The sequence below is a fragment of the Saccostrea cucullata genome, unplaced genomic scaffold (genome assembly GCF_032062105.1).
Source record: "Saccostrea cucullata isolate Sc308-1 unplaced genomic scaffold, CSIRO_AGI_Scuc_v1 ctg6221, whole genome shotgun sequence".
NCBI classification, from domain to species: Eukaryota; Metazoa; Mollusca; class Bivalvia; order Ostreida; family Ostreidae; genus Saccostrea; species Saccostrea cuccullata.
In genome coordinates, this window is record NW_026928948.1 from 1 (window position 1) to 27,332 (window position 27,332).

Sequence of the window (27,332 nt, forward strand, 5' to 3'; positions counted from 1 at the left end):
ACAAGCTTTTATTGCGAAAGGGGTCGTAACTCCGAAAGGGGTCAAAGTTCATATACGCAGGGTCAACTGCAAAAATCTTTTACGGAGTACATTTTTATCGACTGAAAATCTTTTCGATAAATCTTGAAACAAAAAATCACACGGCGGAAAAATAATAAAGAAAAAGGAAAAAAAGAAACAGAAGAATATCAATAGGTCTTTCCAGAGAAAGCTGGAAAGACCTAATAATAATAATAAGGAGAGGAACTCGTAAGTTGAAAGAACTTGTTTCCAATCCTTTTGTTTATACAATAAAATATGTTCAAAACAAACAAACAAAGAAAATAATGAGTCATTTTATAATTATATGCTTAAAACCAAATTATTTTTTGATGTATAAAAGGTTTTTTTTTTCAATGTTCATCATAAGATTGCATATTATGCAGTCTGATTTCTGACAACTGATGAGTGGGACATTAATGAATTTCAGTTTTAGCTCCTTTGTATCAATTTTTTTAAGATTAACCCTTTTTCATATATCAGTGCAGTTTACAAGTACCGGTAGTTGAATTTAATCACAATTTTAATTTACTCAGCCACAGTGGGATTTTCTCAGTTAGAAACAGTTTATGTTACACAGTGTTTACATGTATTGGATTTTTTTCACACCTCTGTCACGCTCAACCACAAAGAGGTTGTCTCTGGTGTCTACACATAAACCCCATGGATGCTGTAGATCACAGTTATCAAAGTAACGGAGGAAATATCCGTCCTGATCTAGGATGTGGATACAGTGGTAGATATAGTCTGATGTCAGGATCTGACTTTGGCTGTCTGTTGTGATGCCGTATGGAATGAATGATCGCCAGGTAGTAGAGGGATGACCAGTGTATCTAAATCTGAGGTTTCCTGCCTGATTAACCACCACTACTGCACAGGCTTCACAGTCAGCTACACAGATATCCAGGTTCCGGTTCTCACTGATGTATTTACTGTAGTCACCTATAGATGAATACAGAGGTTTACCTTTACTATCAAACTGAATGGTTTGTCTCTCAGTGGAACCAGAGTAATGGACAACTTTTGATTGTTTATAATCATCACAGTACATGATAACCAGGAGGTCACCAGAGGAGGTACTACAGATATTGTAAGGTTCCCACCCCTGAAGTCTGATCACTTCCTGTATCTGGTCATTCTTCACTATGTTTACAGTTCTTGTATCCTGGTCAGTATAAACTAGATCTCCACTCCTTGTCACTGCTATATCACTTGGCCAGTTTCCAGACTTGGTTTGGATTGACTTCAGTAGTTTGCCCTGGAGGTTGTAGAGTTTCATGATATTGTCAGACCCACATGTCCAGATTTCTTCATCACTGAGACAGGTAACACTGTATAGTAGGTTATACCCAATGTGTATGGTGGTGATGAGCTCTGGTTTATCAAGCAGTGGTTTGATTGGAGGACAGGATACAGCTTCTGGTGTCTTCATTGTGTAGCCATGTTCTTCTGTTGTAATGGATAATGCTGACAGAGAAGCAAACATTTGATGGAGCTTTTCTCTGTTGACTTGATGTGGAGAAAAACTTGATAATTTGACATGGACTCTAGGAGGTAAACTTCTGAATTTGTCATTCCTGGATTTATATGCAGATGTTAGGGAGACATCATTGGAGTCTAGTATTTTCTTCAGTTCAACTATGCAATGTTTTACATCAGAAGTCGTCTGTTTGATTTCTTTTTCCTGTTTGTTTAGAACAGTCAGGTGTCTTTTTTTCATCTCATCAAATTCAGATTTTTGTTTGTTGACAAGGATGTTAATTTCTCTGTGCCAGTCTTCTCCTTGTTTGGTGACAGCTGATATCAGTTTCTCGTAATGTTTTTCAAGGTTTACTTTCTCTGTGTTTAAATCTAATGTAATTTCTTTGTATGTAGGATAGATTTTTACCTCTAGTTCTTTCAAGTCTTTTTGTAAATCATTTCTTTTTGAACTTAGTTTCCATAGAGCATCTGATAAATTGTGTCCTTTATGTTTCCCAGAGGAGATGCATGTAGAACAGACAGGAATGTCACATTTGTCACAGTAAAGTTCACAATGTTTCTGGATGTGGTTTGGACATTTTGGGTAGTAAGGAGCAGAAGTTCTGTGTTTGTATGGTACAACATTGTGACTTTTGGAGAAATCAGAGAGATGCTCTCCTACACAGGCCTTACAAAGGTTAATCTGACAAAAGTTACAGTGACTCTGTAATGCTGCTCTTTGACACAGGTCACAGAGGAGGAGTACTTGAGCTCTGTCCAGGGGGTCCATTATTTGAGTTTTGGTTAATTAATTTGATGACCCTGTAATTAAAAGTAAAGGGAGACTAAAATCACATGATTACAGAAACTTAAAGCAATTTTACACAAAGACAAGAGAAGTTTTAAGTTTTGTGTTTGAAATTCTAAGACAGTTTACAGCTTGGAAATGACAGTTGGGAAGTATTGAAAATTGTTTACAGTTGAACAAATGCTCTGTACATGTATATCTTGTTAGCAAAATTTTATCAGAACATATCTATAAATCAAGGCAGCAGTCTACTTCTATCACAATGCAATTAATTACATCACTTTCCTTTCACACAGGACATAACACATCAACAAACAAACACACACACAATTGTGTTACTATATCACATTCACCTCTGTTGCAAAGGGGGTAATTATATTTACATTTCATTGTAAAGTTTGTTGTAATTTTTAACATCAGTTGAAGCAAAAGTACAATGAAGCTCTTTACTGAAATACTTTCAATTAATGTGTATTTTACTACTAACACTTGAGATCAATGAAAAACCATATCATGGTATCATCATCTTGAGATCCACATATTATCTTGTGTTGTAAAATCTACTAAATAAATAATCTTCTCTCACCTGTAAATCCAACATGGCCTCTCTGATAATCCTGTATGTTACAATTTACTTCCTGGTCTTCTTTGTAAATGTTTACATGGTTACCAGGTCATGTGATTTAAATACCTGTTATATCTATATGTGTTTGTGTAGAGACATTTTAGATAGATTAAAATTATGATTTGGAAATTGCAATAATTAAGTGGTCATTGTATCCCTGAAAGAGACTTAATTAGGGGGTCTATTGGACTTGTCTATCTGTCAGTCGATCTAGCTGAATGCATGTAGTAGACATATTTTGTTAGGAAATGATCTTTTAAACTTACTCAATATATTTTTTTCAAATTTTGTAGAATTGATATGTACAATTTCCACCTAGTATTTTCTGGTTGGTTTATTGAAGTTAAAAAAAATGATGACCTAAGATTTCGTTGTACAAAAACTTCTTTGACAAAAATTGGAGAAGTGAAAATCTCTTGGCAAAACTTGGTAACAAAGAAACTACATAACTGATAGAATGGTTACAGCTTGCAATCAGAAATATGCCTCGACTTTGTACTTAAGTCATTTTGAATAAGGTCAAGGTCACAGAAAGTATTAAAAGTTATTGGGTCTTGCACTGTGACAGATCTGTGTCCTGGATGTATCAGCATCAGGACAGGTACGGGTCACAAAGCTGGGATGGGTCCTGTACTGTTATAGATCTGTGTTCTGGATGTATTAGTATTATACAGGTACAGGTCTCGAAGCTGGGATGGGTCCTGTACTGTGACAGATCTGTGTTCTGGATGTATCAGTATAAGGACAGGTACGGGACACAAAGCTGGGATGGGTCCTGTACTGTGACAGATCTGTGTTCTGGATGCGTCTGTATAAGGAAAGGTACAGGTCTCAGAAGTCTCTGTCCTATACGCAGACAGATCTTAATAAAATTTTACGAAAAGTAATTATATATCTTTGTTATCCCTCAAATTAATTGTATACACAGGATACTAGACACTGTATACGGTACTATAAAGCCCTTTACACTTCAATGTACATTCCATATGTATTTTGCTTATAAAGTGTAGCTTTCAAAACATCATTAAAGGATAAGGGGTCAGAGGGTTAAAGTGTGCATTTTATTTTGACGTCACAAATATTCAACGCTGTGGATGTGCAGTGTCAATTAAGAGAGAATTGAAAGGCTGTTGAAGTCCATAAATTGTAGCTTACCAGAAAGATAATAAATGGATTTTGAAATAAAAACACATTCAAAGTCAAGATAATGTGTTTATGTGACAACATGTCGAAAAAAAATTTCACTTTTCAATTGCACCCAGATTCCTACTGAATGCCAATCAAAAGCGCCCTCATTCTTTTCATAATGCGTTAATACACTTTTTAATTAGTCAATTTGTTTGCACACATGCTTGCAGTTAGGAGACTATATCTTTCAAAAAATAATGATTCAATGCATAAATAATTAGGGCCCCGCAAGGATTTGCGGGTGCCCTATAGTAATCACTCTGTCTGTCCGTCTGTCTGTCTGTCCGTCTGTCACTCTTCCGTCCACAAATTTTCCGTTTTTTTCTAATAACTTTTTTTATGGTTGCCCAATCAAGTTCAAATTTGGTATGGTAGTTCAGTAGGCAGAAATACATATTTTGATGCTAAGTTTGGTTCTCTATGTCTTCTGGTTTGGAGCTGGGGTGGTGGGGTAGATTCCTTAACTATGCATAAGAATGAATGGGCAACTTTTTTATGGTTGCTCAATCAAGTACAAATTTGGTATGGTAGTTCAGTAGGCAGAAATACATATTTTGATGCTAAGTTTGGTTCTCTATGTCCCCTGGTTTGGAGCTGGGGTGGTGGGGTAGATTCTTTAACTTTATATAAGAATGCATTGGCAAAGAGAGATAACTGCTGAAGATGTTCCCATTGTAAACTGAATGCTGGCTATGAGTCCCTTGGGATTAATTAGCTTTCCTCCTGAAGAAAATCCAGAGCATTATTTTTATCTGTCACATTGAGATGAATTACCACCTCTGTCTGCAAATGAAGTTTGTTTTGAAGTTAAGTCAATTTGGAATGCTATGAACACTCTGAAATGTGGATTTAAATATTATTATTAAATTTTTATAATTTATTTTTGTTTAATAGTTATGATTTCATTGAATTCTAAAAACAAGAAATAGATTAAAGAAGATTTTTTGATTTACTTTTTTTTCACTTTTAATATGTTAATTAATTTTTAAGGTAGTTGTATAAAAACCCCATTCTATCATTAATACTGAAAAAGTTCTTATTGTAACTTTAGAAGAAAATGATGAGAGAGGTACAATTAATCCTTTGGGATTAATTATCTAGCCTGCTGCAGAAAATTTAGCAGGCTTTTCTTTATCTTTAAGATTAATGAAAACCTTTGTCTGCAGCTGCTGTTTGTTTGAAGTTTAGGTCAAGCCTTCATGATATTTGCATCCATTGAAGGCTGGCATTCTATGTAACACAAGCTTCATAATTGTTTAAATATACATTCAATGTTAAGTTGTTCTTTACTGCCTAATGTAAATACAAGGATATTATTTTCAGGTTTTTGAATATTCAGGAATTATCTTGAAATTTTAAGAATACAGTTGCTGTTGCTTATTCTTCGTACATTTTTTAATCATTCCGTAAGCTGCATCCTTTTAATTCTACCCCAAGGCGGGGCCCTTGCTGACTGGTCAGTTTTCTAGTTTTACCACGTACCATCTCCTCTGAGCTCCGACTGGCAACTGCCAGCTTTCTCAAGAGTGCTCTTATTTCTACCATTGAATACCTGGACCACCCTTAGCCTCTATTGTAGCCCTCTATGATAAAGGATCATTCTCTGTAAGGCCGTTTAGCGGCCTACAATGACTTCAAATTTTCAGATAGTATTTTCTACCTTAAAAATTGCATGAATCACTAGGCTTATGTTCCAATTTAATGATAAATATAGGATGGTTAATGATACATTAGTATTTTTAATGATATAGGGTCATAAAGTAAGGTACTATCGGTCTGTATTAGCATTAGAGTAATGGAAAAACTCAATAGGGTGGCTGTGTTAGATAACTCCTAAGCATGTCATAACCACCTTTAACCAACAGGCAACACCAAAATTTGCATGTAAATTTCTAATAAATATAAAAAGTGACTACCAAATTATGAATTTGGTTAAAGGTGGTTATGACATCTAAATAAAAACTTTTCACTTCATTTCTACGATATTTGCAGAAAAAGCTTATTATAACTACTCACAATAAAGGATATCAGCTTATGTAAATTATTTCTTTTTATAAACTTTTGGTTATAGTACAATTTTCTGTTGAATTACTCATATGCATATTTACTAAAAAAAAATTTTTTTTTTTTAATTTAAAAATCTAAAAATCAAAGGACTGTTAGTATTGGATATCATGAAATTTCAAGTGAAGACGTTTCTTTGAAATGTCTGATAAAAATTAAGAAAGAAAAACTTTTTATAGAATATATGGTTTGAATATGGGTTATCTTTTATATTTATAATGATAGTTTAGTATATATATATATATAAGCTACTTTCTTGAATTTTGTTATGACTACTGCATATATTCTTTGTTTTTCCTTATGAGTACTGTATATGTTCTAGAAATGATGAAAGCAATCTTTGTTGAAGCGGGCACATGCATTAATTATTTGTGTTATAGACTCTTTTCCTATGGGTATACATATAATTTTTATATGGACACTTCGGGACGAGTTTCATGGGATCCATATTTTGTTAACTAGCTCTTAACACGCATTCTCTGTAAGCACCAAAAAATCTTGGAAACGACATGTCTCGGATTTTAATGAAATTTTCACCATAGGTGTGTCTTGGTACAAAACTAGTAACTAGTAAACCAAGTGCACGTGTGGAACTTCCGACACCATATTTACTAGTTTTGTACCAAGACACAGCTATGGTAAAAAATTCATCAAAATCCGAGACATGTCGTTTCCAAGCCCTATAGTAAATTTATTGGTGCTAACAGAGAATGTGTGTTAATATTGAGAGGACTCAATCTATTTATCACACTTCTTTGGTAGCATCGATATAAGTTATGAAAACATAAGTCCTGTCTTAGAAAATAAACTGGTAAAGAGGAGATGGATTCATAAATGTAATATTTGATTGATAATGAATGTTGCTTTACCCCATTTAAGGATTTTTCAACCAGACAAAGAAATCATCCATTTATGCATAGTTGCATAACTAACCAACTCCCAACGCGGGACGGGACCTTTTTTTTTAAAAAGGATAATATCCAAGAGACCGATGACATTTACTTTAAATGCTAAAGGCTTAAGTAGGGAACTGTCACTATCCGTGTTAAACAAATTTTTGACGCTGCACTGGGAAAGAGACTGAATTTAACCTACAGGTTTCAAGAGTGGGAAAGGAGCATCAAACCCTTAGGGTCCATTTTGTACCTGGGATTGTAGAACTCTTAATTCCGTATACAGTACTGTACTAGTATGCACCAATAACTTCAGAATCTGATATATAGTTGAAGGAACTGTTAAAATTCTGCTCCATTTTATGTTGTGCCGTTAGACACGGGGGGATGCATGGGGGGATTCTCAAGTTTTATAAATGTAAATACATAAAGTCTAGATGACATTCTTAATTGAATTTATATCGTGCAACATGAGTAATTAAATAAAAGCAAAGCCATTTTACTACGCTATTTCATTTTACTAAGAGATGTATATTTTAATGCAACCGCTCTGAGTTAAATGAATTGACTATTTACATGTATATGGATATTCATTGATATTCTTATGCTATCAATTCTTTTTTTTTTTTTTTTTTTTTTTTTGCAATGGTTGATTTTCTTTCTGAATTTCTACTTCAGTTTTATTTAATCGCAATAAAAATCCATTCAGTGCTTTTAATTATAGAGTTCAAAAGAAACTTAGAGACCCCATTTTTAACATGGTTATTTTATGCATAAAATAAGTACCACATCTATAGAAATGATATACAATTATAAATTAATTATATATGATATAATATTTTTCAATAAATTGCAAATCAAACTTTTTTCAGCACCATACAGTGTGAATTTCGTAAAGATAAGCGTTCAAAATATCCAAAATGTGGATGCATTGGAATTCTAGTCATAAAAATATCTTGAACCTTAAATTAAAAAAAAATCTTCGAATTTATTACTTAGGTCTAATGTATTCCCGACATAAATAAACAATTTTTGATTATTTACATTAAGAAATGTGCCTAGAAACTTGATTTAAATAGACGTACCCTCAATTTTTCTTTAACTGACAGCCATTTTTTATCTCTAAATCACGTGACTTAGATGATCGATGTTGAAAAACAAACAGCAAAATCATGAACTAGAATGATTAAAGTTAAATAAAATCACATTTTAAAGTAATTTTATCGTAGGCCGGAAAATGGCCTTATAGAGAATGAACCTTTGACTGAAGTAATGATAAGGACATCTTGAACACGATCTTTGTCATGAAATCCTGACCCCTAGGGGTAGGGCAGGGTCACAATGGATGATTCAAGTTTTTCATAAGAATACATAGGAAAAATCTTTAAAATTTAGTTCTTACATGATTTACTTTGTCATATTACTTACTGAAGATAGTAGCTTAATTGTGACTTGCAGCTGTCATAATTGAAATCATTTTGCTTCTTTTGTACTTGCACATGGAGATAGGCCTAAAGAAAAGGAGAAGGAAAGTGAATTTTGTCACCATAAAAGGCAATGTGCTTTACAAATGCATGTTTTATATTTCAGATTTTAAGGTCTGATTTGAATTCTAAGATATTTGATGATTTGATGAAGTTTGCCAAATCTTCACATGAATCTTTTATATTGGGAGGAGTGAAAGTGGACAGCACATCAAGGGAGATACCAACTGCAGCCTTTGTAACCGGTAACTTAAATATTTTTGTAATAAATTTGTCAGAGTTATTCAAAATGTAAGGAAGTTTGGAAGTTTTGACTTATTTTTCTAATGAACAGTATTTGAAAAAAAATCATTTTTTTTTAGTTGGCTCGCGTAGCGAGCTACTCCCTGTTGACATAGCCGTTTCAGAGCTGTAAAATTTCTCACACATTCATCAAGGTTGTCATGTATCAGTAATCCGGAATTATACATTGTGTCAGTTTTGGGTTCTATGTTTTATATCAGTTAGTTGAATAAAGATGGAAACCTCCATGTGGTTGTCTATGTGATGCGACTCCGACGACTTATATGACATGGTGTCAGAAGTTAAGGAACTTAACAAAGAAAGTAAAAGAGCTTAAAAGAGTAAGTTCACAAATAAAACAAAATAAGCAACATGACTGATGTATGTAGTGCAGTAGCTGGCTCAACGCCAAGTCTAAACTGGAACGCGGGAGACCTGCCGAAAGCATGGCAGACATTCAAAACACATGTTGAATTCATGTTTAATGGTCCGCTCAAGAAAAAGACTGAAGAAGAAAAATGCAGTTTTTTGATGATATGGGTAGGTGATAAGGGCAGAGAAATATATGGAACTTGGAATCTAAACAATGATGAGAAAAAATCACTTGAAACTTTATACGGGAAATTTAAGGCATATGTAGAACCGAAGTCCAACCACGTATTCGCTAGGTATAAATTTCAATGCATTGTACAAAGTGAAAGTGACTCATGTGAACAATTTATCACAGCTTTAAAAGTTGGTGTTAAGGACTGCGGATACCAAAATGCAGACGAGATGGTGAGAGATAGACTAGTATTCGGAGTAAGGTCGGACAAAATCCGTGAAAAACTGATAAATGAGGGCTCAAATCTCACGTTAGAGAAGGCAATAGACATTGCACGTACTTACGAGTTATCACAAGCCCAACTAAAAACAATGCATGAACAGGATCCAAAGATTGACATAATAAACAGACAGAAAATAAATCACTATACCAGTCAAGCCAAAACAAAACCCACACAAGGACCACGAAAACACTTCAAGAATCAGAAATCGTTCACAAGTTGCACAAGATGTGGTAAATCTGAGCACGAAAGAGGAGAAACTTGTCCAGCTATTGGTAGACTCTGCAGAAAATGTAACAAGCGGGACCACTACGAGTGTGTGTGTAGATCGAAAGTGTCGTATACATCAAAGCACAAATTCAAGAATAAAAGCAACAAATCCGTACATACTCTGCAGGAGGAGTTAGATGATTCAGATGACACTTTATTTCTGGGAATGCTTACCAAAGATGTTAACAGTGCGAACGCAGACTGGTCAACAAAACTACAACTTTGTGGGACAATGGTTGAATTCCAATTAGACACAGGAGCAAAATGTAATGTGTTGAACAGAAAAACTTTCGAACAGTTAAAACTTAGTGAAGAACTCAAGAAACCAGCATTTCGTTTGAAGTCGTACTCAGGACATGTGATAGAACCTAGTGGTTTTGCGCAACTTGAGGTGACTCACAAAGGATGCAAATACACGACTGATTTCTACATCATTGACTTGGACGCACCGAACGTCATTGGAGCCCAAACATGTAAATCATTGAATCTCGTCCATCGTGTGAATGTCATAAATGAGGACACCCCAGTTTTAAAGACTTTATCTGATATTTTCCCAGGAAGTGATTATGCAGATTTATTTCGAGGACTGGGTTGCCTACCAGAAACTCATTCAATCAAAATTGATGCAAGTGTACAACCTGTTGTTCACCCGCCAAGAAAAATTCCCATTTCATTATTGGATAAAGTGCGCGCTGAGCTTAAGTCTATGGAGGACTCTGGTGTGATTATTAAGCAAACAGAACCGACCCCATGGGTCAACAGCATGGTAGTGGTGAACAAAGGACAGAAGATTCGCATTTGTATTGACCCTAAGGATCTGAATAGGGCCATACTAAGAGAACATTTTCCATTAAAAACAATAGATGAAGTCATAGCCAACATGCCAAATGCCAAAGTTTTCAGTAAGCTTGATGCTGTGTCTGGCTTTTGGCAGATCAGGCTGGATGAAGAAAGCTCGAAACTTACAACTTTCAACTCTCCATTTGGGCGTTTTCGTTTTACGAGATTACCATTTGGTATAAAATCAGCATCTGAAGTGTTTCAGAAAATAACCTCACAGATGGTAGAAGACATACCAGGAGCAGAGGCGATAATAGACGATATTTTGATATGGGGTTCAACAGAACAGGAACATGATGAACGTCTCAAGAAGGTATTGGAAAAGGCCAGAGAGTTCAATCTCAAACTTAGCATGGACAAGTGTAAGATACGTTGCAAAAGTATGAAATATGTTGGACATATGTTGACAGATGAAGGCGTGAAACCGGATCCAGAGAAAATCCGTGCTGTCATAGCGATGGAAAAGCCAACCAACAAAAGTGAATTACTTACTTTCCTTGGATTTGTACAGTACCTAGGAAAATTTATGCCTCGGATGTCTGAAGTCAGCACACCATTGCGGAAACTCACTGAAAACCATGCAGATTGGAACTGGACAGCTCAGCATGACCAGAGCTTTGAAACATTAAAAACAATGGCAACGAACGCACCTGTTTTGAGGTATTATGACCCTAAGTTACCACTGACGTTATCTGTAGATGCGAGCTCTAAGGGAATTGGAGCAGTTTTGATACAAGAAGGAAGACCTATTGCATATGGTTCCCGTGCTCTTACATCATCACAACAAAACTATGCACAAATTGAAAAAGAAACATTGGCTGTTGTTTATGGATGCCAAAAATTCCACCAGTATGTCTACGGCAGAATGGTACATGTGGAAACAGATCACAAACCACTGCAGTCGATATTCAGCAAACCTCTATGTAAAGCACCTATGCGATTACAGCGACTCCTACTGACTCTACAGAAGTATGACTTGAATGTTCAATACAAGCCAGGAAAGTTACTCTACATAGCAGACACACTCAGTCGTGCATACTTACATGAAACAGAGGAAGAACTTGTTCCTGATCTGGAAGTAAACTTAGTCTCACCTGCCACATACTTACCAGTGTCACAGAAACGCTATGTTGAACTACAGGAGAAGACGGCAGATGATGATGTCTTACAGTCGTTAAGAGACACAGTCCAGAATGGCTGGCCATCAGACAAAGACCACATACCAAATTGTCTACATCCATATTGGTCATTCAGAGATGAAATCGCTTGCTTAGATGGTCTTTTATACAAAGGAGACAAGCTTATCATTCCGAAGTCAATGCAAGCAGAAATGCTCAACATTATTCACCAGGCACACATGGGAATAGTAAAATGTAAAAATCGAGCACGTGAAGTCATATATTGGCCAGGAATGTCGTCGCAAATAGAAGACATGGTCTCCAAATGTGCTATATGTGCTGAAACTCAGAACAGCAACCCGAAAGAGCCACTTGTCTTAGTTGACCTACCTGACCGCCCGTGGGCTAAAGTATCCACTGATTTGTTTATGCTGAACTCCAAACATTATATATTGACCGTCGACTACTATTCCAAATGGCCAGAAGTCATGAAATTAACTGAACCCTCAGCAACCTATGTGATTGCAGCTTTGAAAAGCCAGTTCGCAAAATATGGGATTCCTGATGAAGTGATTTCAGATAATGGTCCGCAGTACTCATGTAATGAATTCAAACAATTTGCTCAGGACTATGGATTTACTCATATTACGTCTAGTCCTTATTTTGTTCAGTCTAACGGTCAAGTAGAAAGAATGGTCCAGACAGTGAAATGCTTACTAAAGAAGTCATCAGATCCATACAAGTCTTTGATGGACTACCGCAATACGCCATTAGATATAGGTCAGTCACCAGCTCAGCTATTCTTGAACAGACGTTTGAAAACTTTACTTCCTACTACAAGTAAATTATTACGTCCATCAAACTCAAAACAAATACAGGAGAAACTACAAAAGCGACAAGTGAAATCTAAGATCTACTATGACAGAAAAGCGGGCAATGTGCTACCAGAACTCAAGGATGGAGATCCAGTTATGATTCAGGATGGTAACATCTGGAAACATGCTACAGTTAAGTCAAAACATCACGCACCGAGGTCATACATTGTGCAGACCCCTGACAGCAAACTTTACAGAAGGAATCGGAAAATGCTCAGACCAACGCAGTCGACTCCGTTAATGAGGAACATTCCGAAGGAAAACTTGCAGCCATTTGTAAATGCTGATGCAATTCCAACTCGATCAAGACCACCGAATGAAATTCCAAAACCTACCACTTCACCAGTCGCAAATCCTTCCAAACCTGTCGAGTTGAATTCGTATGCGTGTCCATCCATCCCTCAGCAAACAAGATCTGGGCGCATCGTCAAAGTACCTGCCAAGTATTCTGATTGTGAAATGTGATTGTGAAATTTAATGAACTTGTGTTACTTTATGTTTTCATTCAAAGGGGCAGAATAATCCCCACATATGGTTTGAAGGTAGTATGCCTAGTGAAAACCACATAAAGCATATTATCATTTGTTTGTATGTTAGCAGTTTATCATTTGATACTTGCTTGTTCTGTTTATTCAAAATTGTGGACACAATTCCATTTATTCTAGTCAAAAACTCTCATATTAAAGTTCAATGACTTTAGAAAATAATATTAGAATCTCTATATAAATTTAATAGTTTATTGTGTACTCTGCATTAAATACTTTTATTAATATCATTTGTACAGTAAACTTAAGAGGGGAGATGTCATGTATCAGTAATCCGGAATTATACATTGTGTCAGTTTTGGGTTCTATGTTTTATATCAGTTAGTTGAATAAAGATGGAAACCTCCATGTGGTTGTCTATGTGATGCGACTCCGACGACTTATATGACAAAGGTGATCCATATGCCAAATATTATAGTTCTAGCAAAAAATGCTTTGGTTTGAGTGATTGTATAAACTTAAGAGGTGAAAACTGTATAAAATTTCATACTGTAATATTATTTATGCCTTCATGCTTTTAAAGAAATTTTTGATTCAATATGTGTACGATGTACAGTTACTGCGTATGAATATGATGTTCAAGCATGTTAGGTGGATCTAATCGGCCCATCTGAAGTTTATTTATAATTGACCTAGAATACTCCCTAACACAAACACCTGCTGCTCTCATTAGTTGCAGCTAGTTGTTGTTGTTGAAAATCTATTTTTAGAATCCAGATTTGCTGTGGGAATCTTTAACCTAATTATTCCATAACACTGACCACTTCAGCTAATTAGCTTAAGTTCATTATAGAATCCAGTCAAAATAATACGGAAGCCCATTAGTTCCAACCTGTATTTATAAAGGAAAAGCAATATACACTTTATTCATGAACCGAACGTGGATCAGACATATAATATTCAATCTCTTAAGATGCAAAATAAACTGAATATATTAAGGTATGGTGCCCAGATGTATGAAAAAGCTCAATTGACTCGAGCGAGTCAACTCGCAGGCCCTTCAGGCCTTTGATTTTTTTTTTACATGCCCATCTTAATATTAATATAGCGATTATCACATCAGTCTGACTGCCTGTCTTTTAACAAATATTTGATGAATGTATTATGTGCCTGGGCAGTGCACTTTCTTTACATGTAAAACAGGTTCATGTTGTAAACTTTAATTTACATACTTTTCTTTCACAGGGGTAAACACACCAGACCATGGGGTGATGTTTTCAAACTTAGTAGCCTCATTGCAAGAAAATGTCAGCCCTCTGGTGGCCATTCTCAAATCTAAGGACTGTAACTCTGTTAAAAACGCACTGAGTAAAACCTTAACTCAACTGTTCCAAAATCCACTGTTGGTAAGAAACAAGTAACACATGCAGATACACATATACCCAGTGCTGGATATGTTTACGATTGTTTCTCGTTAATTGTGTTTCCAATGCATTTTATTTGTGTTCTAAATGTCTAGAAACTGACAGTATTCTTAGTAGCAAAATTCCTTTGGATGAATGTTAAAGTAGGGTGAAGTTCTTCATTAATGTGTTTCAATGAAATGATAAGATGTCCACTGATAATTAACCATATGGTTTTGAATCCATGCAAATTCAAAAATGGCATATGTGTTGGTTATGTAGATTTTTAACATACATGCAATTGTTCACCTCATCTTGAATAGGAATGCTATGTAGAGTGTAAATATATTGAAAATTTAACACCATCATTTATTTTCCTTGTACTGTATATTCATTATTGATGCATTAAAAAAGGAATATACTGTATACAGGAAAATTTTCGCCCCCGTTTTATTTTCGCCCCTTTTGCCCTCTTCTTGATTGGGCGAATTCAAATAACACAGTATTATTTCTTAAACAGAACTGTGAATGGGCGAATTTAAAACGGGGCAAAATTGTTTGAAAGTACAAAAGGGCGAAAATAACCTTGTATACAGTACATGCATGTATAAGCATAATTATTTTTCATTTAGTTTTCAGATGAAGAGGATGATGTCTCCCATAACAAAAAGAACATGGCATGTTCCATGGCGACCCTTGTATCTTGGTATCAAGACAAATACTCAGTAAGAAACTTTGAATTTGTTCTTGTTAGTGAAGTAAATTATATGTTGGCTCTTTATGCTCTTTTTTTTTCCAGAAAACCTTCTTCAATGTTTATAGATAAATACTAGTCCAAAATTAGACTTTAGTTTCAAGTATTTATTTCTTATTTATTCAGTGTAATAACTCTAGTCCAAAAAAGAGGAAGTCTGCCAGTGGTGGATCCAGAGATTTGGGGCAGTTTCCACCTATTGTTATTCTGTTTGAGGACCTGGAGTGTTTTCTACCTCACGTTCTACAGGACTTTATTTCTATATGTAGGTAAGGAACTGTTGGTAGTTCACAGTGTAAGTAGTAATTGTTTAACATTTTTTTAAAGTTGTTAATATGTTCCCATAAAATTAAATGTTCAATTTTAAAAAATGAAATAATTAAACTTTATCTTTCCAATTAACAAGACAAACAGCTGTTTCATTGCAAGGTATAACAATTTTTAAAGGTATGGCCAAATTCATTTCATGTATTTATACTGGAATTACAGTTGATAAAACTAAAAATTATTTTTTTTCTGTATATTTTGTATTTGATAGGAACTACATATGTGAGCTCCCTCTTGTATTTGTGTTTGGTATTGCCACATCAGTATCAGCTGTACATCGACTCTTACCAAATGCTGTGTCATCAATGTTGTGTATGGAAAAGTTCCAGGCACCCCCCTCCACAGAATACCTTAATATGGTCATTAACCAGGTGAGATTAATCAGGTCACAGAACACCTTAATAAAGATATCAACAAGGGGAGATAATTCAGGTCACAGAATGCCTTAATATGGTCATCAACCAGGGGAGATTACCTAGAGAATATCAAACTGTGGTTATTATCTGGTTACTTATCTAAGACCTATATCACATGCAAGTAGTTAGTTAGGTAATCTATACAAATTTTTTCAAGAATTTCAAAATATTACAACTTTTTCTTTTCAAATTGTTTGCAGTCTGATATGTGATAAGCAACCAGTTGTGATTTGCTGGTCATATTCATCAAAATACTTCAGTACTTATGCATTTTTATATGAGAAAAATAAAAAAAACAGTGGTAAAACTTTCCTGACATTTTAGATCCTGATGACCTCTGTGTACCCATTCAAGCTTGGATCTAAAGTCTTCCAGCTGTTGTTGGACATCTTTTTGTACCACGACTTCTCTGTACTCAACTTCATCAAGGGACTACAGGTGGGTCCTTTATTTGGGAAGTCTGTCGCTAAATATATTAACATCAAGCCATTTAAATGTATTGAAATACAAACAACTTTAATTGTCACTGAGTATACAAAATTTTTTTGCAAAAATAGTTTTCAACAAAAAAATATTTTGTTATAGTGAAATAGAATAATAAGTTCTCAAGGGATATATTGAACAAAAAAATTTTTAATTGACTTTACCCTGGTACATGTTTCTTTGACATTGTTTTATACTAACATTTGGAATAATAGTGAAGTTTTGATTTCATTTAATTAATCTTTGTTTTATTCCAGTTTGCAATGCAGGATCACTTCTTCACGGTCCCTGTCAGCCATCTTTGTTGTCCTCTGGATGAGCTAGAGGAACGAGTGATGAGTCTGAAGCCAAAACAAGTCGAGCAAGTCAGACGACTCATGTCGTTCAGGGGGTACAGTCTCCTTAACTTAATGTTTACCATTGTTCAGCAGACACTCAGAACTCAAGTATTGTTAAACTTAGATTTGTGTAACTAAGATGATGTTTATCCAAGATCACCACAAAAGGAAGATTTTCAAGAACTAGTTTTTGAAGCAGGTTCATTCTTAAGCTTGACTTCACCATAATTTCTTTTATTTAATAATCAGGAAATGTTTCTCATCATCCTTTAAACAAACCTAATTCAAAAGAAAAGCTTAGATGAAGCCTTTATTCTAAAAATCTTTTCATACGTAGAATTTAGATTATGCAGATTTTCTTGTTTTTGTTTTTAGATTTGTTGAGGGATGTCCACCGTCTAAACAAGAAGACATGCTGTTAGATGACAAAGTCACTAAGGTTTGTAGAGTTAGGAACTGTAACTACAGAAAAGAAGTCCATATTTATTAACACATACGAATAAAGGAGAACAATTTACGCATCAAGTCTGTTTTAATATTGTGATGTGTCCCTAGTATATTTAAGTCACTGCATAAAGGGAGATAACTTGTATATACTTTTTGGTTGCTTGAGGGGGCACAGGCAAATTGTTACATCCATTATAGATTGTATTTAGCAATTCCTGAATATGTACCATCTAGTGTTGGTGTTTTTTTTATACGCCCGTCTTAAGACGGGACGTATTATGTTATAGGCTTCATGTCCGTCCATCCGTCTGTCCGTCTGTCCATTCGTGTCCGGCTCATAACTTCAATACTATTAGGCCTAGGATTATCAAACTTTGTCAACTGATACTTCTTGGGTAGACGGTGTGTCGCGCACAAAAAGTAGGTCACTCTGACCTTTAATAAAGATGCTATGGCCAAATATGGAAAAATCCTGTCCGGCTCATAACTAGAAAACTATTAGACCTAGAGCTATCAAACTTGGCAAAAGTATACATCTTAGGTAGAAGGTGTGTCGCGACCTATTTCAAGGTCACTGTGACCTTTAATTTTAGTGAATTTTTTTAAAAAACTAAGTTTTTTAAATTTTAAATATCATAATCCTAGAAATGTAAAAAATAGAGTTGTATCCTTATTAAAAAGTATTAAATCAAGTAAAAACTTATTTTTTTCATCATATACTTTACAGCAATCTTTAACAAATGTCAATGTTAATGAGAGGAATACAGTTTGTCCCATGGGCATAATTATCAAGCACTGGTCAAGAAGAATTTTGATAGCAGAAAGTTGCATGTCAAATTAGAGAGAAATTAATGAGTTTAGTGTGAGGAGGTTACTAGTAGAGCATTGGTGTTATCTATATCCCTTGAGTATTGGGCAAATGGACAGCCAGCCTAGCTGTTAGATTAAAAATAGCTCTTGTTGGCTAGCCTAAGTTTTAAAATGAATTTGATGAAAAGTAATTAAAACTTATTTGATATTGCATAATAAACTAATAATCTGATATTATATAATATTAATTAATTAAAAACTAATTTTAAGGGGTGGGGTTGAATCAGCATGCCTACTTGTCCATATGAATTAAATGTAAAACCTGTCTGGCATTAAATCTAAAAAGAAATCATGGAGTATTTTATATGTTTTAAAAGTGTTTTAGGATAAAAAGTGCAGATCCATTAATATTTAGGGAGTAATGAGTAGACAAGCATCCAGTCAAAGATTAATTAATGAGTTCAATGTAGGAAGGCTATATGATCAAGCTCTGCCTTATCTGTATCCTTTGGGGATTAGACAGAAGAACTGCTGGTCAGTTTATAGCATATGTCATTTGATGGCCAGCCTTTCTTTTCAAAATTTATTTGGCATAGATTAAGTTGTTAAGACTAAATTGATATTGTTTATTATGATGGCCGGCATTTGACAAAGTCTAACACAAACAGTATAGAAATCTATCAGTTATATAATATTTGTCATAATTATGCCTACAGCACCGGGGATGGATAAAGAAATATTTTTTTTAAAAATGGAAAAATCATGGAAATCTTAGAATCAAGGTTGACATGATTTTCTTGCACTCTAAACTGTTAAAGATAATTGTGTAATTTTTTGACGGGCGTATCATGCTGTGGCGTGGCACTTTATTTAATATGAAGAATTGGTGGCATGATCAATGACTCTTTATAAATCAATTTCTGCATTTTAAATTTGGGAAACTCATGCTGGGAAAATAAAAATAGATAATTTTGTAATTTCCTTTTGCAAAATTGCAGAAATCTACCCGGTATATAAAATATTGACTGTTGCAGAAAATTTTGTCTAAAGTAACGATATTTTTTGGTTTTGCAAATGTCTGTGAGTTGCTAATGTCTTTAATAAGTTGTAGACACAGTTTTTGATTTTGTTGATGTCTTGATTTGGTTGCAGTCAGAATTTGTGATTTTGCTGAAGAGGATCCATACCTACCACTCCCTGCTGTATCCTGTCCTGAAATGTCTCCACATCATGGTCTCCAAAATCCCCAAACACCCACTGGGGAAACAGGTATTTTACTGATAATCTGGGAAAGTCTGCACTTATGCATATCCATATTTTTTCAATACATAAGTACAAGTACTCTAATGGCATTTATAGTTCATTCTAAAAAGTGAACAGAGGCAGTATATACATTTGATGCTAGTACCCAAATGTACATTATATGTACAATGTATATTTGTACTATGGTGTTTTTGTTGAAACAGTAAAATGAATAACATATAAAACACATGAAAAAATTTAATTATTTTCATTATTAATGTATTACTGTTGTAGATTCGTGAGGTGTACTCCAGGGTGCTGAAATCTTTTATCTGTGTTACTGTTGTATATCCGTGAGGTGTACTCCAGGGTGTTGAAGTCTTTTATCTGTGTTACTGTTGTAGATTCGTGAGGTGTACTCCAGGGTGCTGAAATCTTTTATCTGTGATTCCGAGGATTACAAAGAGTGCCTAGAACTACTCAGGTAAGTGACTTAGTCACTCAAGTAATGCTGGTAAAGTATCACAAGTCACTGGTACCCCCCTATTCCAGCCCAACCTTACCACCCTCAGGTAATGATGGTTTAGTATCGCAAGTATATGCCCCCCCCCCCCCAATTTTAATCTACCCTTACCACCCTCCACACTCACATTTTATAATTCCTTTCATCCACATCTACATTTTTTCACACATTTTATAACCCCCTTTATCAACATTCCCATTAGATATGATAGATCCTCTCTCCTTGATTTAGGATGACATCTAAGGATGAGCTGGTGGACCTGATACAGCTCTGTAGATCCTCCCTAGTACACATACCACCCTCTACATCCCACCCTTCACACACACACTTTACAGCCCCCTTTATCTATCTGATATATCACAGATTCTGTCTCATTATAATAGGATGACATCTAAGGATGAGCTGGTGGACCTGATACAGCTGTGTCGATCCTCCCTGGAGGGGACCCTGCCCCCTGACCTCGCTCAGCTCCCCACAGATCTGGACGTCCTACTGGACAAGTTTGTCAAGATTGATGGTGAGATATTACACGATAGTCCACGATGAGGCATGTTTAAAATAAGAAGTTAAATTTAAGGGGGCCGACTATAGTTTTTTTGCGTGAAATCTACAATAGCGAAACTCTTCATTTTTATACCATATATAACTTACATTAACTTCAGTGTACATGCAAAGTTTGGGGGAGGTCTACCGTCCAGGTATTTTGGGGGGACCGTCTCAAAATACAGGTACATTTACTATAGGATTATATAGGGAAATGCCAAATTTTATCACTTTAAAGCAAATTATACAAATACTACAATAGACATTTTGTTCAAACTATAATATATGATGTGTAATACTATATTATACAATATATGTAAGAAACACAAAATTCTACCAGAGGGGACATCTCAAAATGCCAAAAATTAGCAAATTTTACTATTTTTATAGAGTATTACAAAATATGACGTACACAATGGATTCACATAAAAACATAATAAACATATTGGAGATATTCTCAAATTTCTATGTTTTAAATTTCAAGAGCGTATGTTTATTACTTTTTCTTTAATAATATTATTATTATCCCTTTCTTTAAGAGCCACAGATTATCATAACGTCAAAAACACACTGCAACGACGTCAACCTACCTATCAATTGCAAAATCGGTTAAAAATAAGTTATATCAAATTGTAATTACATTTCTATACCTATAATTTCTTAATTTTGTTTAATTTCAATAATTAAGCGAAAAAAGTTGCATTAAAACAGTAAATACGCTTCATTTTACTATGATGCGCGAAATATTGCGCAATGGAAACTATAGTCGGCCCCCTTAAAAGAGGAATAAAGAAATACTTGTTAATTATTCCTTGTATTTTTGGGGACTGTTGCCTTGGTTGCAAAAATTAGTGGTCAAGAGTGGATTCCAATCTGAAAAATCGCAAGTAAAAGATGTCGTGGATAATAATTGGTTTACAGTATTATATCAGTGTGCCTCTCAGTACATGTATTAATTTATTTTGTTGATTTGACAGAGGTTGCAGAGGAGGAGACACCAGAGGGCAGCAGTGAGGAAGCTCTTCATCTGGAGAAAACCGACCTTCACACTCTACGAAAGGTTAGCAATGTTGAAAATGTGCTCTCTTTGAATTAATCAATAGTTATAATACAGGTAGTAATAGTTATAATACAGATTCAGGTTAGTTCAGGGTATAACATGCATATAATTTTCCTGCAAAACAAGACTTTTAAATTGATGCATCATGCAATCAATGATATGCTAATGAACATGTATGATAAGTCTATTACCTAGGACAGGTAACAGTATATTCATGAGAGAGAGGAGAGAAAGCTACGTTACTCTAATGCATTTTGTGTCTTTAAGAATGACACCATATATATAATGCTTGTTTTGATATGCAATTAATTGCCTTATTTCAGAGATTACAAGAGGAAGGAAAAAAGAAAAAGAAATTATCTCCATATGAAAAATTGAGATCTGAAGCTATAGATTTCTTTGATGATTTATTCAGGTACAGTTCAAAGAAATTATGGAAGCATGTATATGTACATGTCATCTTTATAGCCCTGGTACAAGAAAGTATATATTTAACCTGCCTTTACATCTTTACAGGAGGTACTTGTTATGTCCCTCCTCCCTGCCTCTCTACGAGATATTTTACTACGATGCCTGGGCGGAGATTAAGCGACACTGTAATGCCTCACCCAGATCTGTCGTCCAGATGGCGCTCAGTTCTCCCCACCACTATCTACAGGTTTGTTCTGTTCACTTAATAGCGATACTGATGTCAAGAAAATACCATCACAGGAAGGGGAACATGGAAATAAATTTATATAGACCTCCTGTCTGTAGATTCCATAGTGTGACTTCATTGAATGTGTAAACATTATCGAAAATATACCACAGAAGGTATTTTGAATGCTGTGATAAATTACGAAGCGACTATCTTGTAGTAAAAAAAAAAATTCTGAGCTTTTTGTAAAGACCTAATTTGAATTAATTGTGATTTTTTTCCAACAGGACACATGATGCATATTTCTTGCTTATTGTATTTTACATAGTCCTTCTTTTGTCTAGGAGGAGCAGTGCACTTGTCAATGACTAGCTAATTCTTAAAATCTTTTTTTCTCCCAGTGTAAATGCTGCAGTTCTGAGTCAGGTTCCATAACTCCGTCCATGCCTGATATCTGTATTGCCTACAAACTTCACCTAGAGTGTGCCCAGCTAATAAACTTATATGACTGGCTACAGGTAAATGATTAAATAAAAACGACTTGAAAAAGATATGAATTTCCTAGTACTCAGATATTTCAATCTTGTTATGTTTGCCTATTGCTATCAGATTAAAGAGGGATAACTGTGTATTATAAATTGTTTTATACAGTATAATTGTTTTGTTAGGCTTTCGCTACTGTGGTGAAATGGTTTTATACAGTATAATTGTTTTGTTAGGCTTTTGCTACTGTGGTGACGTCGGATGAAGAATTAAATGAAGAAAAGATCAAGAACCCAGACAAGGAACTACAGTATCCTTTACTCTATAGTAAACTTAACTCTACTGTAAATTAAACGTCACTCCACTGTAAACTTAACTCTATTGGAAATTTCACCCTACAGTAAAACAATGCATAAAATTTCTGATATCAACTATTTCACTACTGGTAAAGAATTGATAAAATGAATATGAAACTATATTTACAAAGCTTCAATCAAACTTCAAGTCAACTTTCTGCAAAAATAACCCTGAAGTGAACACTTTGTTAGATGGAAAAATAGCAAAATTTTACCCCTGAAAAAAATTTACAGCAGTCTAAATGGATTTTCTTGTAAAATACATGATTTATTTAAAAGGGAAACATTAAAAATTTTCATCATAAATGTCATGTACAGCAAAACTTGTTTAGTACGAACACGGATATTGCGAATTTACGGATATAGCGAAGTCATCTTGGATCCCTAGCTATATAAATTTAATGTCTTTTTTAAACGGTTATAACGAATTACGGATAAAGCAGGGCTCGAGCTGTGATTCGCCATTGTCGCCAATTGCGAATTTTTTTCAAAAGTGGCGAAAAGAAATTCATAAGTGGCGAAAATGAATTTCTTAGATGTACCATGTACAAAATTTGTGTAGACTTGATTAGCTCCTTTGTTTATTCAATGTAATATATACAGATAAGTCCCTTTGTTTATTTAATGCAGCAGAGGTGTGAAAACTGAAACCTACATGTAGGAAATCACGTCTCGCTTGAACTAACACAGCTGACTAGGTAATAAGCCTGGAGCAATAAAGGGTTACAAAATTGCTTGAAATAATATAATTTGGATTAAACAAGGGGGGGATAAAGTTTTAATAGGAGATGAAGTTAGTAAATAAAAGATTTTTATCAACAAAATCTGGATCTATGTAGATTGTTTTTTTTAAACCGAAAGTAGGGAACATGACGAAAATTGTAAAGAATGCCTTCAAAGTTTACCTAATGAAAATTGAAAAATGTGTACATTATACCATAAACTGACACAGAGTGAAAAAGAAATTGGTTTGAAAACAGAATTATCTTTAGTTAGTAAATTACACTGAATTATTTACATTGACATGAGCTTGCATATTAAACCCCGGCCGGAGTCTCCAAGTTGTTAAAATAAAGTCAAGTTCAAAACCTAATTTTCATTACTTTTTAATTTCTTCTTTTCACAATTAATGAAATGATGAAAACTTCCATTTTTAAAAAAATGTCATATATTTTTATTGGGTCTTTAGCCCCCCCCCCCCCTTTCCAGGCAAAAATATTATAATCAAGAGGAGATTTTCTGTCAAGAGTTGGCTAATATCAATTCAATATCAAATTAATTGTATAATTCCAACAGTTTTTAGCTCACCTCAACGAAGTTGGGGGAAGCTTATGTGATACCCTCGGCGTCGGCGTCGGTGTCGGCGTCGGCGTCGGCGTCCCGGGTTAAGGTTAAGTTTTTTGGAGCAGTTTTCTTTTAAAGTACTTCTATGTCCTATATTGATTAGACATGCATGGAAGATGTTGCTAGTGTGTTTCATTGTACCAGTCAAAGTTTCAGATGCTGCAATTTCAGCAAAGGAATGACCAGGTTAATGTTTTTGGTGCAGGTTAACATTTTTGGTGCAGTTTTTGGTGTAGGTCTCATTTCCGAGTAACTATAAGCCCTATGTTGACCAAACTTACATGGATGATACATCTTATGATGCATACTACCAGCCTTGCTTCGGATGCTGAATCTGACCTACATTTTCTGGTTGAGTGAACAGGTTAAAGTTTTTGGTGATGGTTTCATTTTGAAGATACGTTGAGCCCTATAATGACCAAACTTGCATGGATGGTACATCTTAGAATGTATTGTACTAAACTTGCTTCGGATGCTGAATCTGACCTACATTTTCCGGTTGAGTGAACAGGTTAAAGTTTTTGGTGCAGGTTTCATTTCCAAGTTACTATGAGACATATAATGACCAAACTTACATGGATGATACATCTTAGGATGCATACTACCAGCCTTGCTTCGGATGCTGAATCTGACCTACATTTTCCGGTTGAGTGAACAGGTTAAAGTTTTTGGTGAAGGTTTCATTTCGAAGATACGTTGAGCCCTATAATGACCAAACTTGCATGGATGGTACATCTTAGGATGTAATCTACTAGACTTGCTTCGGATGCTGAATCTGACCTACATTTTCCGGTTGAGTGAACAGGTTAAAGTTTTTGGTGCAGGTTTCATTTCCAAGCTACTATGAGACATATAATGACCAAACTTGCATGGATGGTACATCTTAGGATGCATATTACAAGACCTGCTTCGGATGCTGAATCTGACCTAAATTTTCCGGTTGAGTGAACAGGTTAAAATTTTGGATGCAGGTTTCATTTCCAAGGTACAGTACTATGAACCCTATAACGACTAAATTGCATGGATGGTACATCTTAGGATGCATACTACCAGACTTGCTTCGGATGCTGAATCTGACCTACATTTTCTGGACGAGTAAACAGGTTAAAGTTTATGGTACAGGATTCATTTCCAAGTAACTTTGAGCTCTATAATGACCAAACTTGCATGGATGGTTCATCTAAGGGTGCATTCTACAAGGCTGGCTTCGGATGCTGAATCTGACCTACATTTTCTGGATTAGTGGAAAGGTTAATTTTTTTATACAGGTTTCATTTGCAAGTAACTTTAAGCCCTATGTTGACCAAACTTGCATGGATGATGCATCTTAGGATGCACACTAATGGACTTGCTTCAGATTCTGAATTCGACATACATTTTCCAGATAATAGACCTTGTAAAAGTTATGGGTGCAAGTCTATCACCAAGAAACTATAAGGCTTATATAAACCAGTTGCACAAATGATGCATCAAGGGATGAAAACTCTCAATCTTGCTTCAGATGCTGGATTTTAATTACATTTTCATGATGAAGAACTAGTTTTTAGTTTTTATATAGGTCTATTCCAAAGTATCAAACTTGCATAAATTTTGCATTTTTGGATGTACACTTTTTGTTGGTTAATTGTGTGACTTAATTTGCCTTACTTAAAGACAACACACGTTGAGGTGAGCTCTGTAATCTCTGATTACCTATGTTTTTTTCTTATTTTAAATGGATACCATCATAAGCTTTAAACATTACAATTTTAAAACAATGTCTGTGATAAATTTAATTTAAAAAAATTGAATAACATAAAGTGCATTGCATTGTCGAGAAATCAGATGTAAGTATGCCTTTCCTTTTGTCGCGAAAAGTGGCGAAAAATATTTTCAGTCCAGTGGGAGCCCTCGATAAAGCGAAGTAATTTCAGAGGTCCCAGTGACTTTGTTATAACTAAGTTTTTCTGTATAAGCATTTCTACTCACAGTTTATTTAATTACAATAACATTCCAAGCCTGCAGCTGCCCAATACTGAATTCTTCCATGCCTCACAAATGTTTAGTTTTCCTCCTTAACCTGTCCTCAGAGCCCGATTTATCAGAGCTGTGTCTGAACTTCAGTTTCTAGGATTTGTGAAACCCACCAAGAGGAAAACGGATCATGTGGCTCGCCTCACATGGGGTGGTTGCTGAGTAAAGAGAGGGGTGGATCCAAGGGTAATAAATCACTAAATCAAGGAGTGGATCCAAGAATACATTTACCAAAACAAGGAGTGGATCCAAGAGTACATTTACCAAAACAAGGAGTTGATACAGATAATTTAGTGCTGAACAATTACTTAATCAAGGTGGTGGATCCAATGATGATAAATCAATGTTGAACATTCACCTACACAATTATCAAAGGATGGATGTAGTAACTGATAATTTGGTGTTGACCAAATAGATGAGCTTGTTACATATTTCTGATTAAAGAGATGAATGTACTAATCTCAAAAAGAGAATTATTTATAGTTGTTCATCAAACAATAAAATGTCACAACTTTTGTATGAAATGATTTATCTCTTTGTTAATTTCATTTTGCTTGGATTCTAAGTTTCTTAATTTTTGTATCAGTATATACATAGAATTTTATTGAGCAAGTAAAGCCAAAAGTAGTTAACCCACTTTTCTTTATGTGCAAGAAATATCAGCAAGCTTTGAACCTTTCTTTGTGAATATTTCTCATAGCAAACTACATTTTATTTAATATAATGCATGTATGTCGCTAGCTGCAATAATGTAGCCCTCTTTGATTTTTTGGGGGGGAAGAGAACAAGAGGCCCATGGGCCACATCGCTCACCTGAGAAGCTTTGACCATTCTGTTTTTTACCAGACTTCCCCCTTGTAATACATAATGCATCCCCACTCTACCCCACTGATCATA

General features: G+C 34.9%; 2 protein-coding genes across 2 annotated transcripts; one reads left to right on the top strand and one right to left on the bottom strand.

Annotated features, from left to right (window-relative positions):
* Window positions 1–555: 555 nt before the first annotated feature.
* LOC134279370 (uncharacterized) lies at window positions 556–2,310 on the bottom strand. The gene has a single exon (XM_062761766.1). The coding sequence runs from the start codon at window positions 2,288–2,290 to the stop codon at window positions 623–625; it is 1,668 nt and encodes a 555-aa protein (XP_062617750.1). The 5' UTR covers window positions 2,291–2,310; the 3' UTR covers window positions 556–622.
* Window positions 2,311–2,907: 597 nt separating this feature from the next.
* On the top strand, window positions 2,908–26,959 carry LOC134279371 (origin recognition complex subunit 3-like). Its single transcript, XM_062761768.1, has 19 exons — window positions 2,908–2,927; window positions 3,502–3,739; window positions 8,669–8,807; window positions 14,502–14,662; window positions 15,292–15,384; window positions 15,540–15,682; window positions 15,952–16,111; window positions 16,481–16,594; window positions 16,897–17,030; window positions 17,353–17,416; window positions 19,387–19,503; window positions 19,881–19,960; window positions 20,383–20,516; window positions 21,520–21,602; window positions 21,926–22,017; window positions 22,119–22,260; window positions 22,641–22,757; window positions 22,959–23,032; window positions 26,492–26,959. The coding sequence occupies exons 1-19, from the start codon at window positions 2,908–2,910 to the stop codon at window positions 26,595–26,597; spliced, it is 2,211 nt and encodes a 736-aa protein (XP_062617752.1). The 3' UTR covers window positions 26,598–26,959.
* Window positions 26,960–27,332: the final 373 nt, after the last annotated feature.

Coding starts and splice junctions, on each gene's coding strand:
- LOC134279370 (XM_062761766.1), bottom strand. CDS start 2,290: ATGGACCCCCTGGACAGAGCTCAAGTACTCCTCCTCTGTGACCTGTGT.
- LOC134279371 (XM_062761768.1), top strand. CDS start 2,908: ATGGCCTCTCTGATAATCCT. Junction 22,261..22,640: donor CTCCCCACCACTATCTACAG/GTTTGTTCTGTT, acceptor TTTTTCTCCCAG/TGTAAATGCTGCAGTTCTGA. Junction 22,758..22,958: donor ACTTATATGACTGGCTACAG/GTAAATGATTAA, acceptor TTGTTTTGTTAG/GCTTTTGCTACTGTGGTGAC.